General features: G+C 42.9%; 1 protein-coding gene across 1 annotated transcript; it reads right to left on the reverse strand.

Annotated features, from left to right (window-relative positions):
• Positions 1 to 999: 999 nt before the first annotated feature.
• On the reverse strand, positions 1,000 to 13,926 carry hook1 (hook microtubule-tethering protein 1). Its single transcript, XM_035783236.2, has 22 exons — positions 13,674 to 13,926; positions 11,631 to 11,716; positions 11,112 to 11,184; positions 10,758 to 10,808; positions 10,367 to 10,499; positions 10,073 to 10,140; positions 9,768 to 9,830; positions 9,367 to 9,450; positions 6,201 to 6,364; positions 5,958 to 6,098; positions 5,436 to 5,637; positions 5,120 to 5,230; positions 4,876 to 4,963; positions 4,522 to 4,594; positions 4,310 to 4,450; positions 4,115 to 4,202; positions 3,950 to 3,981; positions 3,783 to 3,865; positions 3,597 to 3,697; positions 3,362 to 3,463; positions 3,159 to 3,227; positions 1,000 to 3,048 (listed from the first exon to the last, which is right to left on the reverse strand). Exons 1-22 carry the CDS (start codon positions 13,716 to 13,718, stop codon positions 2,890 to 2,892), a joined length of 2,157 nt encoding a protein of 718 aa, XP_035639129.1. The 5' UTR covers positions 13,719 to 13,926; the 3' UTR covers positions 1,000 to 2,889.
• Between the last annotated feature and the right edge of the window lie 14 nt (positions 13,927 to 13,940).

Consider the following 13,940-nt stretch of genomic DNA (forward strand, 5'->3'; position numbering starts at 1 on the left):
TTTCATAAACACCTGTGAATATTTCATTATTGTCGTTATCAAGAAGAGCAGCCCTGTTTCATTCACAGTCATTTATCTAAACAGAGTTAGAACATCGTTACATAACTGACATAAAACCCAGTCTAAACAAAGCTGTCCGTTCTCTCTCTGGTCAGGGGCAATCACAAAATGCTTACACAAAGGGCTCTTTAACAGGACTCAAGTCAGTCAAGTGAATACAAATACTGTAAATGTGTGTGTATATTGAAATGGTTAACTCCCATTATACATGATCCAGCCATCAAAGCTTGTCTTTCCAGTTCAGAGGCTAATCTATGACTGATTTTTACGTAACAGTTGGATGGTGAAATGTGCCATGACAAGCAGAGCAGTATTTCAGGACCATTAAATGCCCCCAGAAACATCTACATACAAAAGGTAAATGTGGTACACCTCTACCTTTGGGCCAGAACTGGTACTACTATATTGCAGATCAACAACGCTAATGATGGTGGAACAAATGTTCAATGAAATTGCCCCCCCCCCCCGCACATTGACTTGGTACCAGTACCCCCTGTATATAGCCTCATTTTATTGTTGCTCTTTTATTGTTCTTAACTGCATTATTAAGGGCTTGTAAAGAAACATTTCTCGGTCAGGTCGACACCTGTTGTATTCGGCACGTGTGACACACGTGTGATTACACAGTGGGCAAAGAGAGCATCAGTTTCTAACGAACATACTGGACATAGTGAAAGGAGTAAGGAATGTAAACTCTTTACATTAACATTTTCTATATAGTTTAAATGTAGGCCTATAGCCTACTGTATCCGAGTGTCAATGTAGCAGTAACAAAGCATAGCTGGCAAGTTAGACAAGGTTTGCTTTAAGAAATGTGAGCAATGCCTACATGTGTCATGGAGGGTCACTTTTTGGTTTTGAATAGAAAGTGAGGAGTAAAAATAGAAATATGAATTCCACAGAATGTGACTAGCCCACTCTCAGTCCATAACAAACTCAACGCTTTGAAAAGACTTTATTCTTTACACGACATGAAAAGGCCTTCAGACTTGTTTTTCACACTTATTTTCCCACTAACACAATCAACAAGTAGCCTACGATCCAAACAGCGTTGTTCAGATCTCATTTCCTAGTGCTGCGCTGATCTCTGTATACATGGCATTGTATGTATGTGAATCAGTAGACGTACAAGTACTATCCACTGCAAAAAAGTTAAACTGAGCTGTGAAATCAGCTTTGTACGCTGCTCTAGAGTCCAAATCATTTTAGTTGAAGTGTGTGTATAAAATGTAAGCAGCAGCACATGACATACAAGAATTTCACATTTTCTCAAAACAGCAAATCCAACATCTAGCTAATTGCTTGCCTTGAGCTAAAGTAAGCCTCACTATCAGGCTAACAATCCAACCCAGTAGTGGATAGCTATTTTAAAGAGACGATCGTTTCATTCAGTTATCCCAGTGCACCTCAAGCCAAGACGCATCAATCTCAATCCCCAGATGCATTGTGGGTACAGAGGAAGGCCAATGTGCCCAAACAAATTTAAAGACATTCAAAAAGGTTGTCACAGCATTTTCACTTCATCAGAGAGGAATAATATTTAAATCTAGGAGCTGTGTCCACAATTGCAGATGCAATACATCCAGGACAAGGTTGAATTAATCCACATTTCATAACCTAACTATAATTTAATCTGGGTCTGTGAAACTGGCCCATAAATGCCAAGCTGGTGTTTTAACCCTGATAACAGTAGTGCTGTATAGATTATACTGTTGAAACCTTACTACTCATCTAGACAAGACATTCAGAGAATATAAAGGCCCAACAGTACTCCGTTAGAGCATGCAGTAAATTCTAGTACAGATCACAGTTAACACATAGAAAATAAATACCATAAATAGTCCTGGATTTCTGATTTTATTAATTGATTCTCGGCTGCCGCACCAGAGATATGTCAGTATGACATCACAGGATATTGACACAGGTCTGCAGTATAGACTTCCTACTTTTGTGTAAGAAACTAGTTATGGACGTTTGGTGGCCAGCACCAAATACACCTATTTCTCAGTTATCTGTGCTCCATTCATCCCTGGTGATTGTGACAACACAGAGGAGGAAGATCAGAGGTCAAACTCTCTCTGTAGTCCAATGGTTAATAGGGTGTTTGTTACATCCTTTAACTGCATAGTGTTGTTGATTCATCATTTTGTAAAGTATGAAAACATTTTAGAATATCACTTCTATTCAGCTGGTAGCCATTTAAGCCATTTAAGACCACATGTGTCTTACAAGCTCCCATTGTATTTTTTTGCGCATTCATAGATGGAATAAATGACATATCCCGGACTCAATATACAGCGTGTCAGGATGTCGAGATCAAGAATCAAGGTTCATTCAATAGGCATTCCAGTCAGAGCTTGATACTATCTAGACTAACACAGGTATATTGAAGGGCTCAGTCAGTGTTCTGTGCTAGGCTAAAGCTAATAAAGCATGTGGATAGGGTTGTCGACTCAGACCAAACTCATTCCAGGTGATTATAAGCAACCGTGCTACTGTGCGGTATATTACTGTACAGTGTATCAGTGAGGAAGAGGGAACCTAACTGGACCAAGTGCTCATGTTCACATCAGTCAGTGCATGCTTGTCCCCTCCCCAGGGGCTGAAAGCTAGTGTGCTTAAGGTCACTTGAGTGTGCACTTGTGGAAGGGAGTGAGAGAGGAGGCATTTGTTTGTTTCCTTCAGATGTGGGAGACCCCGGTCTTAGTGGGCCGCCATATCAGCAGGCTTCTGTTCCGGCCCAGCACGAACACACCTCATTAAACTAATCATGGTCTAACTTTAGCCTGCATACACAGTGTCCCACCTAAGTAGTCACCCATCCCAGGTCTAGTTAGCGGTGGTGGCAGGCACGCTGACAGAGAGGGTCCTGCGGGTGGCGTTGGTGACCTGGCGCTGCTGGGACAGGAAGGACTGACCGGGGGGCACCATAGAGGTGGAGCGACCCCCCAGACGGGCCTCGATCGCCAGCTTCTGGAAGCTCAGACTCTGGAGGGAGTGGAAGAGAGATAACATTTGTAAACTGTACATTCCTGTCATTACTTTTCAAAGGAAATATGAGGTCTAAAATACAATCTATTCAGATGTCATGTTCTAACCTTGTTGTACCATGCTGTTACAATCAGCTTCTCCTCATACTCTCTCAGCTTTGCCTGCTCACACTCCCTCTACAGAGGGAAAGACAGAGAGAGTGAAAGACTATCAATACCAGAGGTCGAGTATTATATTATAGATCCCCCTGTGAATGAGTGCCTCCTGGCTGAGGGTTAAGGAGAGGCCAGGGGTTAAAGGTCAGCGTTACCTCCAGACTGAGGATCCTCTTGTCTCTGTCCATCAGCTGGTTCTTCAGAGCCTGGATCTCTGCTGTGGCTGGGTTCAGCTTGGGGTCCAACGCACGGATCACCTACAGCACAGAAAGAGACCGAGGGCTTCATCAGACATCACGGGTGAGAGCAGAACCAAATAGAGACATTATCTTTTTCCACACTTTTTGTCCAGCTGCTAGTTGGATAAGAGCGGAAGGAATGACAACTCACGTTGCGTGCCTTCTCCAGATACATCTTGTATCTCTCCTCCATGGCTCTCATATCATCATCCTTCTTCTTCAGAGCAGCCATCAGCTCCTCCAGTCTCAGAGCTAAGGGACAGACACAGACACCACTCACTGGGGCTCTCTGAAAACCATACTGCCAATGTTATGGTTGTGTTACAGTTGTACTCACAGGTCTGTGTGTTGTCTGGCTGCAGGTCCTCCAGCAGTTCTTTCTTCTTCATGATCTCATCCTGCGCCTCATTCAGTTGCACCCTGGGTAATAAAACACCTTATTTTATGCATCGATCTCTTTGGAGTAACATGGAGGTCTCACAAAGCGGTATGCACCATACTTACATATGAGCATCCAGTTTCCTCTTCAGGTGAGACTGAAAATAGAGCAGTTGAAAGAGAACACAGCTACCGTTACCTTAGAGCTGCTCCTGTACAGTATGCAGGGTTAATGTTTGACATAACAGTATGTGTAAAGTCTATGCATGTACTGTCTAGTGTGTAACTCACATCATCAGTCTTGGCCCCCTGGCCCTGTAGGCTTTTCTGTAGATCCTCTACCTGCTGTTGCAGCTCAGTGACTCTCTCCCGGTTTAACCTGGAAGTACGTCACACACACAGGAAGTAGAATACCATCAACAAGAAAGTAAAAACATCCAAGACAGTACAAGTGAAAATATGAGCCAGCTAGTGCCACCTACACACCTGTTCTCAGTGTCCAGTTCAGAGCGTGTTCGGTGTGCCTCCTCTAGCAGTGTCTGTAGTTCAGAGATCTTCTCATTCTCTGATCCCTCCTGCTGCACACGCAACATCTTATTCTCATGCTGGAGCCGGATAAACTTCTCCCTGTATGGACAAGGACACACAGTTAGTGCAGTCAGCGACTCACACACAAAACACAATTATTAAATGATTACCTGTACTCTATAGGTAGGATTTCAGCAGCAAGATTATCATGGCTTGGACTGCCAGCTGGCATCCCTGCCATCCCTGTGAAGAGCGAGAGATCAGATCAGAGAGACACAGACCGTGTTGGAAAGCATCAAAACTGTGATGTATCATGGGTCAATTGTGACTGACTGATTTACAAATAACATTAATAGTTATTTATGAAGCAATGTGATTTGTAGATCAGTCAGTCTCAACTCCCATTTAAAGTTAGCAGCAATGTCGAATGTGCCCACACCATTTATCAAAGAAACCTTCACTTTCCAATCACACAGCACCAAACAGCCAGTCTACATTGTCAATGCAATGGTCCAGTGAGCTACCTGCTTGTCGGAGCTGGTCTTGTTGAGCCTGGTTACAGCGTAGCTCCTCATTGGTCTCCTTCAAAGAGTCTCGCTCAATGATGATCTTCTAATGACATCAACATCAGGAGACAGAGAGGAGATAAGCCAATAGCATCAGACTATTGCCTTGTCCAAAACATTCCTTAGCTCCTTCCCCTACTGTGTTTGCATATCAGAGGGACCAGGTAGGTTGCAGTAGAAAGTGTTGGGATCCAGTCTGTACCTCTTTCTCCTTCATCACAGCGTCGTATTTCTCCTCAAACTTCTTCATCTCGTAGGCCAGGTTATCTGCCCGCCGAGACTCCTCTGACAACTTCCGGTGCAGCTCCTGGACCTGGCAGGAAACAGGAAATAGCTTTAGTAAGCCCCCTGATTGGCTTTTTGTCCTTCCAAAATGATGTCTCCTCAGAGACGACTTGGTAGGTGAGGGCAAAAGCTTCAGAGTTCCGCCATGTTTTCCCCAAACCAGCGCTGTCAGATCTATAGTGCAAAAGGGAGGGGACAATTTCAGGAATGATCCTGTCTCTAGTATATCTCACCTGTCTCTTGTATGTCTCTAGCTGTGCGCGGGCAGTGTTAGCCTTGCGTAGCTCCTCCTCCAGACTGACAGTGTTGTGCATGTAGGTCATGTTCTTCTCCTCCAGCAGTTTGACTTGTCTCCTCAGATCTCCCAGGTCTTCCAGTTTACGCCTGTATGTCTCCACTGATGCCTCCAGCTTCACAGCACGGTCTGAACAGCTCCTACACACAAGAGAATTTCATTTCATTCAATTTATAAAAAGAGAAATAAATAAAACGGGCACCGCGAAGGACCAAAACAAACACATTCTCACTGGTCTACCCTTGCTTCTAACTAACCACTTCCTGTCTCCCACTTATACACCAGTATTCCATCAACTCAATTGATGGGAGGGTCTTCTGATTAGCTTGTTAGCCAATGCAGACAGCACAGACTACAGATAGGATTAAGAGAGAGGTGGTGGAGTCATTAGTGGTTATCTTTTCACATCCATGCAGCACAACTGCAATAAAGACGACCTGGAATACCACCATTCACACACCTGAGGATGTCGAGTTCGTCTTTAAGTGCTCGTGACTCCTCGGCCAGGCTAGTAAGTTCGTCGTTACGATGCTGAACCTCGATCAGCTGCTTCTCCAACTCCTCACAGTGGATCCGGTAGTCATCCTTAGCTGCCTCTAACCTACACACACACACACAGAGAGAGAGAGAAATATCTGTAAGCGCTGTGCTGAATTACTCTAAGCGTCGTCCCAGTGCAATGCGTTTTCACTGACACACACACCTGAAGTTCTCCTCTTGTAGTGTCTCTAGCTGTATCTGTAGCTGGCTGTGTTTCCGTCCGGAGGGCGTGCTTGGGTCATCAAACGCGTCCAGCTGATTGGCTCGGTCCGTCAGCACATCGTTCTCAGCTAATAGGCTGTTCCGCTCCTCCTGAAGGACTGTCACCTGACCAGGGTCAAACCAGGGTCAGAGGTGGGCTGTGTTTCAATCCCAAAATTAGTAGTGCTAACATAACTATCAAATCCACCATGTTTTACAGTCCATCCAATACAGTGGTACAACACAAATGTTCACATATGCATGCAGAATGAGAAAGTTAATAGGTTGAACGGCTGGTTAGTTTACCTCCCTCACACACACACACTCTCTCCCCTATGTTCATTAGTCATGGTTTATGCCAAAGACAATAACTGGGAATAGTGTACACACACACACACACACACACACACACACACACACACACACACACACACACACACACACACACACACACACACACACACACACACGAGTAAAGGGTCTGAATACTTATGTAAATGTGATATCAGTTTATTTGTAATACATTTTCAAAAATTAAAATAAAAAAACGCTTTTCTTTGTCAATATGGGGTATTGTGTGTAGATTGACGAGGGGGAAAAACAATTTTATCCATTTTAGAATAAGGCTGTAACGGAACAAAATGTGGAAAAAGTCAAGGGATCTGAATACTTTACGAATGTACTGTAAATAGGCCCATTTAAATTTTGGCAGGCCTGCCGTTCCAAATAAAGTGGAAACATTTTTAAAATTATGAGCAAAAATAAGTTGTCCGGTCTAGGCCATCAGTAAATAGGTCAACGGTATGACTAACTAATTAATCAAGGTGACTTTTCCACAAATAGACAAGTATTTACCTTTCCATTGTAGAAAGATCTTACCTATTTTTGCTAACTTTCTATTCAAATGTATTGACAATTTATTTTGCGATATGAATACTGAATAAGTCCACTTCACAGTCAGATCATTTTAATGGTAAACTACACAGTAATATAAAAGTTGTATTTTTTTGTGATCCAATACGCAATATTATAGTTTGGTTGTAATCTAGAAATGATCTAGATCCTCTGAGGTTGTGTAGGGATCTATATTGCAGATTTAAAAGAAAACACGAGTTGTCAGTGTACAATGACACCTTTGTTTTTAAGCCCTTGATTTCGAGCCCCTTGATATTACTGTTGGATCTAGTTTTAATAGCTAACATTTCTATCGCCATAATTAATAGATATGCAGATAGTGGACAACGTTGTTTTACGCCTCTTGACAGTTTAATACTTTCTGAGAAGTAGACATTACTATTTTACACCTGGGGTTACTACACTATACATAACTTTAACCCATTGTATAAGAGATTCTCCAAAATGTAAGTAGTTCATACATTTATATATAAAGTCTAGTCATACTTCAAAGGCCTTTTCAAAATCAGCTATGAAGACCAGTCCTGGTTTCTAGATTTGTCAACGTTCTGTTGTTTCCAATACTTGACTTATTCTATTTCCCATGTAAAAAAAACTGTCTGATTAGGATTAATAATATCTGACAATACCTTTTTAATTCTAAGCGCAATACATTTTGCTAGAAGCTTGGCACCAATGCACTGAAGTGTAAGGGGCCTCCATTTTTTTATGTTGACTTGATCTTTATATTTGCCACCTAATCATAGAATTACATATAGAATCCCTATTAATTCAATAGGATCTCTGAAGATTTGTCATTTAACTTTTAAATGTATCACGTTTTATTGTTGCATAAACACATCCAGTCATGACGCTTTCATTCGATTGTCAAACAATCACTTCAAAAGGGCCTTTCCTTTACCGCGCACGTTCATCTACATCTGCATGTTCATCTACTCCCAACACATTTCCAGACAGCAAACAGTGGTGAATGGAAAGAGACATCTTTTCATTAGGCCAGAATTTATGCATCCACTCTCTGCGTGTCGGCCACTAACCTCTGCGTTCTCATAAAACCACATTGCATTTTGGAGCGTAGGCTATACCACCCGTTTCAAGTCCATTCCCTAATTCATAATGCCTCTGACATGTGGTAATGATTAATAATGGTGTAATAGCCTATAGATTTGACATTTGGTTTTCATTATTGTGATAGGCTCATGTTTTACTGGTACGGCGCAGCCCCACTATATATTTTGCCGAGATGCCGTATATTCTTAATTTCACACCTGGAGATACGTGTTAGTGACAGAGAGCAATAGGGGATAGAGATATTTTAGTCAGCCACGGCAACCAACCGTTAGATGTGTTTAGTCTGCCTCAACGACGAGCAGCCATGCAGCCATGTGGACTTACCTTTGTGTGTCCGTGAAGAGAGAAAATGGTGCTCTACTGTAACAACTCAATCTGTAGACACGAGACGATAAACCCATTCAACAGCATCAGTACCTTTACATGGACTTGACTATTATGAACTTGACCTAATCAGTAACCAGCAGCAGGGTTCTGTCCTGTCCTGTGTTTTCCCCAGCCAGGCAGCAGGATACGGCAGAGAGAGCAGGCGAAGGGAAAGCAGAGTGGCCCAGTCTGTAAACCACAGCCCTTCTGCTACACCAGCCACAGACAATGGCCTCTGGCATCATAGCACATAAAACAGACCCAGTTTATACTAGGGCTGGGAATTGCCAGGGACCTCACGATACAATATTATCCCAATACTTAGGTGTCAATACGATATGTATTGTGATTCTCACGATTCTATATGTATTGAGATTCGATAGTGCGATTTGATGTTCCAAACATATCGCTCACTATATGTCTGCTGCAGAGACAAGCCAGGGAAATAAGTGCTGAAAACATGTTGGGTCACTATTTAAAAAGAAAATGGAGAACAAGCTATAGGATACAAAATATTTTGGCACAGGTAAAGCCGACTAGTGCTGGCTAATGCTACCTACAGTAGCAATAACAAAAATAATATCGATAGGATATCATCCAAAATTAATATCATGTTTATACTATACCAGGGTTGTGTGTGTGACAGCTAAATGGTGGTAAGTCTAATATCCACTCCAGTAACCTTGATGGAACTCATTTAGTTGACTGTGTGCAGCGAGCTTATTCAATGTGTCAGTTAGGGGGCCTGTAGAAAGTGGATTTGTGTATGTGTGTACCTGTACGTCGAGCTCATGACAGCGCTGGGCTAGTTCCTCCTTCTCTGACATCAGTTCCGCCAGGTCCTCAAGAGCCTTCTTCAACTGAGAGAGACACACACACACTTAACACTAGCTAGCTTCTCTACAGCCAGCCTACTTCAGCAGGTCCGGGGAGAGACGAGCAATATCACAGTACTAACAAGTCTAAGACAAGCGGTCAACTATGGAGAGACATGCAATCAACAACAACTATAATACAGACAACAGCATTCTATTAGATCCCTATAACACAGTGCATCTCCTCTCACCTCTTGTTCCAGGTTGTCCAGTGACAACTATAGAGGGACATGCACAGTCAGCAACAATATATATATATATTGATTATTAGAGGCCTAACACAGCGGATCTCCTCCTCTCACCTGTGATTCTACATCCCCCGGTGGCTCTGCTCCAAACTGGGCCATGTTCTCTTTACTCATCAGCTGATAAAGAGAGACATGGTACAGGTTTGGTTAGAGAACTACAGTCCTACTCATTCACACAACAGGTGGTCTACCATTACTTTCTCTCTAAAGCCAAAGAGAAGTCATGGATGTACTTTAACAAAATCACAGTATTGGTGACAGTATTTTTAACACTTATAGGCAATTGTAAGATCCTACCGTACATGTCACACTATTTAAAATCAATCAGAGATAATGGCCCTGCTCAGGCCAAACCTCACCTCCTGAATGGCTGTCATCACCACATGCTGTACAGACTCCTCCAGAGTCATGATGACCTGGATGTACTCTGCAGGGGGAGACAGAGAGAGAGGGGATGGAGGGAAGATGGAGAAAAGGAGAGGTGGGGGGGAATTACACACACAGTTTCTGTTTTGGGTGCCAGTCTGTTTCAGATTTAGACAACTCCTTTGTCATCGTCTTGGCAATACAACAATATAGTGTTGTTGAATCGTTCTAGTTCAGCCTCTGGGACTGGACTGCACCGTGTGTGTGTGTGTGTGTGTGTGTGCTACCTTGTTTGCGTTCACATTTAACAGCACAGCCCAGTATGAGCTGCAGCAGTCGTCCAAGTTCTACAGGGTCTGAGTGTTCTGCCACCTTCACCAGGTCTGGCAATGGAAACTCCTGGATCTGCTGGCTCAGGGCCTAGTGACAGACAGAGAATATAACAGATCTAACCAGACATAAAGGGTTATAATCTTGACCAGGTCTAGCAAGAGGAAGTCAGATCTTCTTGCTCCAGGACCAAGTGACAGAGAATAGAACATCTATTTTGAGGCTGCCATGGTAATAACCATTCATAACCAAACTGGGGAAGTCTTAAGATCTGCTGGGCTACGACCTAGTGCCATAGACAGAATACAACAGTTACAACGAGACATAACTCAACATGTTTCTACCTACCTCATTGTAGTAATCCACCATCATCTGAAGGATCTTCTTCAGGTTGTTCATCTGGAGAAAGAAGTTATAAAGTCTTCACTTTAGAAAAACAAAGTGTACACCTCAAATAATTTCTGAGTGAGTATTTTCTGGTGTGAGGATGACAGCACTGAAAGGCTAATGGCTGGCTAAAATGCTAACAGGGCCAGCAGAGAGCAGTCACTCTGGTTTTTAGGTCAGTAGGGGAGGGAAGGAATGAATGGAGGAAGGGACTTGGCGAGGGAGGATAGTAAAGGAAATTAGGAATGGTCAGAGAGGAAGAGGGAGAAAATGGAAGGGCAGAAAGAGTTCAGTACGGAGTATGGAGTTCAGTACTTTGAGTCTCCAGTTATCCCCAACATCTTCTTTAATGCGACCGAGCCAACTTTTACTGAACCACGCTGGATCTCTGCAAAGCACAACACATATACATGCATGCATAAGCATTGAATTCTACAAGCCACTCGTTCACCGCAAGGGGCTTATTGGAGGTGTCATTTGTGACAGACTTGTAAAATCGCGCTTTAAACAATGTACATTTGTTGATTACTAGGCATACAAATACGATCATTTCTTGGTACATTTGATATGAGTTGTGGCCACAATCGGACTAGGTTGTGAACGACTCTTAGTAGAATGCACTGCTGTGAGAGTGATAAGCAAAATATCATTCAAACTGCAGCACCCCAAACGAGTCGTTCTCCAGTTCGTTGAGCAGAAGCTGTGTATGTTTTGGTTCTGCAAAGCTGTGTACATCATAACATTCAATAATCAATTCACTGCATTCATTCTTTCATCTTGTGAACAATTATGCTGCCAGCAGCCTGATCCATTTTGCCAGTGTGCGTTACTCACATCTGATGCAAGGCCTGAGACATGGCGACGCCAGTGGTGAGCTCCACTACAGCTGTACATGGTGACCCAGTGTTAAAGGTCTGGAGCTGAGACGGGATGGATTCAAACAAAGATTATGACATAGATTAGAGTACAGACAGGGGGAAGAGACTGGGACATAAATGAGACAGATTTCAGTGCCTCCTCTGTCTCCACTTGCATTGATCATACAGCAAACCCTGTCATGAACCATCAAAAACTACATTTCATTGGCGTGCACATGTAGCAGAGTAGCCCTACCTAACACATAAACCCAATTGTCATTCTCAATCCATGAGGATTTCCTCTTGCTTTAATGGTTAAGACATTGCATTGTCATATGAGGTCAGGAAGAGGTGTGGTTGTGTGTGCATGAGTATGGTCACAGAGAGAGAGCCCCAGAGAGACATGCTTCAGTACTCTAGTCTAGGCCCTACTCTGCTATGGTGGACTTGTGAATAAGTCATCCTACAGAACTGTGTCTCCATGGTGTCTGGTGAGCACTCACTCAAACCTGCCACACCAAGTACTGCAATCAAGGCTTTTTACCTCCAATACAATATAGATACTGCCTTCCCAGTCCTGTGCCCTCAACTTATACTTTAGCATCCACTGGTAAACTGTAGTGCTCCCCACCACTCAATGGCTGCATTTACACAGGAAGCCCATTCTGATTCTGAGTAGTGGAAAAAGTTCAGAATTGTGCTGCCTGTGGAAACTAAGTCAATGTGGTTATTCATTCACTGACATTGTGTGTACTGTACTGGTTATACCCTTGCAGCATTCAAGGAAAATCATGCATCTTGAGTGTCTTTGTTGTCCCCTCTCATTTACACTCACACTCAATTTCAGTCACAGAAGATTTGAAAACAATGGTGGGTGAATGTCCAACAGAAAGGGGATTTCATTTGGCAAGATCTCCCAGGTAGCTGCAGATAAAGAGGAGGATAGCCAAAAACAGGAGAAAGCCACTTCAGTTTATTGGGATGCAGCCCTAGTCCTATTCTGTCCCCTATTGACACTGGAGGGGGGAAAGCTCCACTACAGGAGAGAATCATGCTGTAACACTTGGCACACTATCTAATCTCACCTAATAGCCTAACTGACTTCAAGACACATTTACATGATCTCAAATGTTACTAAATTATTGCAAGCCATGTAAGGATTAAGGTTGCACAATAAACTGAAGCCTACAGGTGCGACAATTCACATTAGGCGTTTAGGATCAACCCAAATGAAAGTTACATTATTACTGATTTGCCAGTGGCTATAATCGAAGGAGCAACATTCCACAAATATCTAGCAGTTAATGAGATTAGCTCCCTAATTCGGATGAGGATCAACTGAATTCAGGGATATTGTTTTCTTTCGTTGTGTGTCGAAGAACTAAAGACAAAACTGGAAACGAGGTAACGCTCATTTTGTGCATTGTAGTTTCAGATAAAATACCCACCCTGCGCATAGCCGATTTAACTCAACTCCAGGATTTATGATGGAGTTTATCTACGACTAGCGTGGGAGGCCTGGAGCTCAAACCTTTAGTTAAGATTTTTCTTTTAAACAACACAACTAATGATTTCAGCACCCAACGAATAGTCCGCAGTTAATCAGAACAATGTATTGTGTAATTACCGGCCTTTCTTTGGGTACTGAAATCAGTAGCCTATTTTTTTTAAATAAAAACGTCGGAGCTCCAGTCCGCCCACACTCGTCCCCGCTCAACTCCATCATAAATCATTGATTTTAATCGGCGTATATAGTCTATACAGGCTATTCTTACAGCCTAGCTGACGAAAATGGTTTATCAATACGCGAACATTAGGCTACTGTAGGCCTAAATTATAAATAGGAGAGAACAGGTGGATTTCCAGTCGTGGCCATTTCCTGATTGCTCTAGTCCTGACACTAATTTACCTGCCACAGGTAAATTATACCGTCATCGATAAACACAGTAAAATAATTCGTGCAATCAGACGCTTTAAAGCGCTCTCGCATTGAACAGCGGACATCGCAGACAGCGCTTACCCAAATAATAAGGCTCTCACACAACACCGCTTTGTCCGTCTCCATTTCTCCCCGTCAGGTTTGGCCAGATATGTCCGATGCACCTGCCATCAACAACAACACCGTTCCCCTTCCCTCTGCATTTGACCTCACCTGCAGGGGGTTGCATCTATAACGTTAACTGCGTAATATGGATAGGTTTCCTACTCACTGCGCAGTAAAAGTACCGTAAATTCATACGTGAATAACTGCCTCGCGCTTTGACGTTTTCCGTTACGCGGTTGAGAC

This window comes from Oncorhynchus keta, chromosome 1, assembly GCF_023373465.1.
Source record: "Oncorhynchus keta strain PuntledgeMale-10-30-2019 chromosome 1, Oket_V2, whole genome shotgun sequence".
NCBI classification, from domain to species: domain Eukaryota; kingdom Metazoa; phylum Chordata; class Actinopteri; order Salmoniformes; family Salmonidae; genus Oncorhynchus; species Oncorhynchus keta.